The 4,759-nt window shown below is 43.8% G+C and overlaps 1 protein-coding gene across 1 annotated transcript in view; it reads right to left on the bottom strand.

Annotated features, from left to right (window-relative positions):
- The window catches only part of LOC126390582 (calpain-2 catalytic subunit-like), a 31,308-nt gene extending 28,693 nt beyond the window's left edge, over window positions 1-2,615 (bottom strand). Inside the window, exons 1-3 of the mRNA XM_050044958.1 lie at window positions 2,600-2,615; window positions 2,188-2,309; window positions 1,959-2,092 (exon numbers count right to left, since the gene is read on the bottom strand). Of these exons, the coding sequence (XP_049900915.1) occupies window positions 1,959-2,092; window positions 2,188-2,309; window positions 2,600-2,615 (272 nt within the window). The remainder of the gene's footprint in view (window positions 1-1,958; window positions 2,093-2,187; window positions 2,310-2,599) is intronic.
- Between the last annotated feature and the right edge of the window lie 2,144 nt (window positions 2,616-4,759).

Genomic DNA, 4,759 nt, shown 5'->3' with positions numbered 1-4,759 from the left:
CTGACATGTTCTCCCTGTGTCAGCGTGGGTTTCCTCCAGGTGCTCTGACATGTTCTCTCTGTGTCAGCATGGGTTTCCTCCAGGTGCTCTGACATGTTCTCTCTGTGTCAGCATGGGTTTCCTCCAGGTGCTCCCACATGTTTTCCCCATGTCAGCGTGGGTTTCCTCCAGGTGCTCTGACATGTTCTCTCTGTGTCAGCATGTGTTTCCTCCAGGTGCTCTGACATGTTCTCTCTGTGTCAGCATGTGTTTACTCCAGGTGCTCTGACATGTTCTCCCTGTGTCAGCGTGGGTTTCCTCCAGGTGCTCTGACATGTTCTCCCTGTGTCAGCGTGGGTTTCCTCCAGGTGCTCCGACATGTTCTTCCTGTGTCAGCGTGGGTTTCCTCCAGGTGCTCCAGCTTCCTCCCACAGTCCAAAGACATGCAGGTTAACTGGTGACTCTAAAGTGTGAATGGTTGTCTGTCTCTATGTGTCAGTCCTGTGATAGTCTGGTGACCTGTCCAGGGTGAACCCTGCCTCTCACCCAGTGTCAGCTGGGAAAGGCTCCACCCCCCCCCGTGACCCCTAACAGGATAAGCAGTTACAGAAAATGAGTGAATGAATGCAATAAAAGTATTTTATCCCTAAGTCAATAATTAGAATTGTTATTTTGGCCCTGCATCGTCCACTTTTTATCCATCTGGTAACCACAGGGGTACAACATGGGTACAACATGGGTACAACATGGGGTATCCACCTTGTTTCCTTTCAGCGTTCCACTGCTGGTTGTGACTGAAGCAGCTGCGGTTCGGAATATTATCAAAAGGTAACTGTGATTAAGTGTAACAGTTCACTGTCATCTCTCTACATCATCTCTCACTGCTTGCGATTGGTTGGAGGCATAAATGGGCGGGAGCTTGATACCGGCGGGGATCGATACTGCGCAGACAGCTGGTGTTTGTCAGAGTCGAGGAAGGATCCTTAAATGGATGAATTTCAAGGAGGCTACATCATCAAATCAAAGGACTGTTCCAACTTTAAGGTTCCTTTGATTTCTACTAAGGACTGAGTCCTTCTTTCAGAGAATTTTCAAGGATGCATGTGTGTGTCCTCAGTGGACGGGGCCTCTTCAATGACCTGGCCACTCCCTAACCTCTTCCACCATGTGTTCACCGAATGTGAGGAAGGAGTCCTGCCTAGTCTGTGTAGGACCTGACTTGGGAGGACCCGTCCTAACGAGGAGGCATCCTTGACTTTGCGAGGCACTGACAGTCTGTGGCTCGGACCTCTGACATCACAGATAGTGATACTGACTATTCAAACTGGATGATGTCTCTGGATGATGTCATTAAAAGAGACTGTTGCTCTTTAAATGACATCATCTGACTGACGAATTAGCACCACCTGCTGCTTTTCTCCATTAAATAACTCTCGTCATCTCGTCCACAGCGGTGATGGGAAATACAGAAATTTACTTTTTCTTGTTCTGGTTGTCTGAAAATTATTTTACGGTTTGATCTACGTTTGGATGACGGATAGCGTCCAACATCATCCTCACTGCGAGCTCGTCACATGTCCACGTTTGGTCATGGACTTTCCCCGTCCACATATGACGTCCAAGGTACCCTGGGTGTGTTGGTTGTTGACGTTCTGGGACGCCGTGTCAACTTCAGCCTGTTACATGCATTGTCTGTTTTCAAAATACACTTCTGTTTTCACAGGAAATGTACAGTTTGCATACAGTCTCTTTCAAAATAAAAGCACTATGTCAGTACAACACCGCCAACGAGGAGAAAGCACAACCTTTTTCGTCAGTGTCTGATGCCAAAAGTCCTTGACCAAGCGCTAGTTTTCAATGACTGCAGAGTGAGAGCAGTTGGCGGCAGCTTTGGTTCATCAGGTTTTAACGCACGTTTTGACCTGTGACATTTAATCAGCGTCTGGACGCTCTGACTCAGTCTCACACTCAGCTCTTACTTGGCGTAGGCCTTCTCCAGCAGGGCGCTCCAGAACTCCCTCCCCTCCGCCGAGTGGACAAACAACAGCTCTCCATCTCTGGCCGGCAGACGGTCATCGATCACCACGTCCACCCACTCCCCAAACTGCCAGAACTACAGACAGACAGACAGACAGACAGACAGCTGGTCAGAGGTGGGTTTGGTGTCTTTAGGTGTTTCCAGGTGTTAGTGGCAGACTGTCTGTGGACCTGGAAGTGGAAGATGCCCGCATACTCTCCGTCCCTGAAGCTCTGTCCGTGTGGGACGACTCGAGCCAGAACCTCCTCGTTCAGCGTCAGGGAGGCGATGGCGGCGAGCAGCCAGCAGTCACCTGTATGACACACAGGGAGAGGGCAAGCTTAGCCAGTAACTGGAGCCCAGCAGTAATCACAACATGGCTGTCAGATGTCGCAGTGTCCTTAAACACATCATCAGGTAACGTGAAACCTGACTGGCTGGACTCTCTCAGGTGTTTCCCTTTGTTACTACGGAAACTATTTCACTGTTGTGAGTCAGCTGCTGCCCACCTGTGTGTTTACTGACAACTCTCTCTCTCTCACACACACACACACACACACACACACACAGCTGAACCATAAAGTGAGATCAGTGTGTTTTCACCTGGATACATCTCCATGGTAACGGCTGCTGCCTCGCTCAGAGAGAACAGGAACCTGAACGTGGTTCTCACCTGTTAACTCTGAGCTTCACACGTTCATATAGTCTGCACATCCTGTCTAATGGGTGAACTGAACAACATTTTACAAGAGTAATTAAAGTTAGTGGCTGAGTGGATAATGAGCAATAAATTAATTCTTAATGTGAAAAAAACAAAGTCTATATTATTTTGCTCAAAGTATCAGTTCAAACCTGAATTGACATTGACATTAAATGTAAACAATATTTCGGGTGAACATGTATATGAGACAAAAGTGCTGGGTGTAATCTTGGATCATAATTTGTCGTGGTCCAAACAAATTGATACTGTTGTTAGCAAAATGGGAAGAGGCGTGTCAGTCGTAAAAAGAATTTCTAAATTTTTGTCTCCAGATGTTAGGAGGCAGGTTTTGAATGCTTTGGTTTTGTCGCAACTCGATTATTGTTTTGTAGTTTGGTCAAGTATTTTAGGTAAGGACTTGAAAAAATTACAAGTAGCTCAAAATAAAGCTGCACGTTGTGCTCTGTCGTGTTCTTACAGAACCAATGTGACCAGCATGCATGACAGTCTGGGCTGGTTATCTATAAGACAAAGGTCTACCAATGCTTTATTAAATTTTCTAAGAAATATACTTGTGACAAGAGCACTGAAATTATTGTATGAAAGATTACTCTCCCATTTTGCTCAACATAGTTATCGAACAAGAAGCGCATCAGAAAGGAGGTTCATATTGCCGAAAGTGAAAATAGGTATAATACAGAGAACAGTTCTGTATAGAGCTATGGTTGGCTGGAATTCTCTGCCAGTCCATATTGCTCATGAAAGGTTCAAAGTGCAGTTTAAACAGTATCTGTTAGTATTTAATGAATTATGATTTAACATATTTCATATTGTTAAATTGGAATAATTTTAGTTTGAATGGAACTGTAGTCAGTGTATATCCTTTTTAGAATTAATGTGTGTCAAATGTGGTCAAAATACAAGGATAAGGACTGATTTTCTTTTTTTGGTGTATTAATATTACATTATTTAAGATAGTAAAGTACGGAATGAAATCTGAATGTGGAAAATGAGTTAAGGGATTTTGTAAATCTGTGATGTCCATTAAATGATGACCAATATATTTTCCTATGTGGTCTGTTTACTACTAAGGGAGCTGTCGTTGTTTTGTTTTGTTATGTTATGTGTAAATGTATGTTTGATATTTGTTTGTTATGTGTAAGTGAGAATGTTTATGTGTATGTTGTATGTATGTTGGACCCCAGGAAGAATAGCCGATGCTGTTGCTGGTGCTAATGGGGATCCTAAAAAAAAGAAAGAAAGAATACAGCTAGCTTAGCTTAGCATAACAACTGGAAACACAGGGAAACAGCTAGCTTAGCATTAAGACTGGAAGTACAGGGAAACCGTTAGCTTAGCATTAAGACTGGAAGCACAGGGAAACAGTTAGCTTAGCATTAAGACTGGAAGCACAGGGAAACAGCTAGCTTAGCATTAAGACTGGAAGCACAGGGAAACAGTTAGCTTAGCATTAAGGCTGGAAACACAATGAGACAGTTAGCTTAGCATTACAACTGGAAACACAGTGAGACAGTTAGCTTATTAGCTTAGCATTACAACTGGAAACACAGTGAGACAGTTAGCTTAGCATTACAACTGGAAACACAGGTAAACAGCTAACGTAATTTAGCATAAAGACTGCAAACACACAGAAACAGCTAATGTAGCTTAGCATAAGAACTGTAAACAGGAAAAACTGTAAAACTGGGGAAACTGCTGTAGCTTAGTATAAAGACAGTAAACCGGGGAGCTTTAAGGAGAGCTGGAGTAGCTGTCTTTCATATTCAATCAGTCAAAGTGAAGTGAGTTTTTAGTGATCTCAGATCAGATCACAGATCAGATCAGGTCACAGATCAGATCACAGATCTCAGATCCGTCAGGTGAGGTGTAGTTCTGGTGGTTGATGTGTTGTTGTCTTGGTTCAGGTTGATTTTAGAGCAGAAGGAGCTGCAGCCTGCAGGCAGACACACCTGCAGACACTACTCAGGGCTGAAAACCTTCCTGCTGACTGTTTTTTCAGGTTAAAAAATAATTCCAAGTATAATTTCATTTCCTGTTAATAT

This window comes from Epinephelus moara, chromosome 5, assembly GCF_006386435.1.
Source record: "Epinephelus moara isolate mb chromosome 5, YSFRI_EMoa_1.0, whole genome shotgun sequence".
In the NCBI taxonomy this organism is placed as follows: Eukaryota; Metazoa; Chordata; class Actinopteri; order Perciformes; family Serranidae; genus Epinephelus; species Epinephelus moara.
This window is presented reverse-complemented; position numbering and strand designations above follow the sequence as displayed.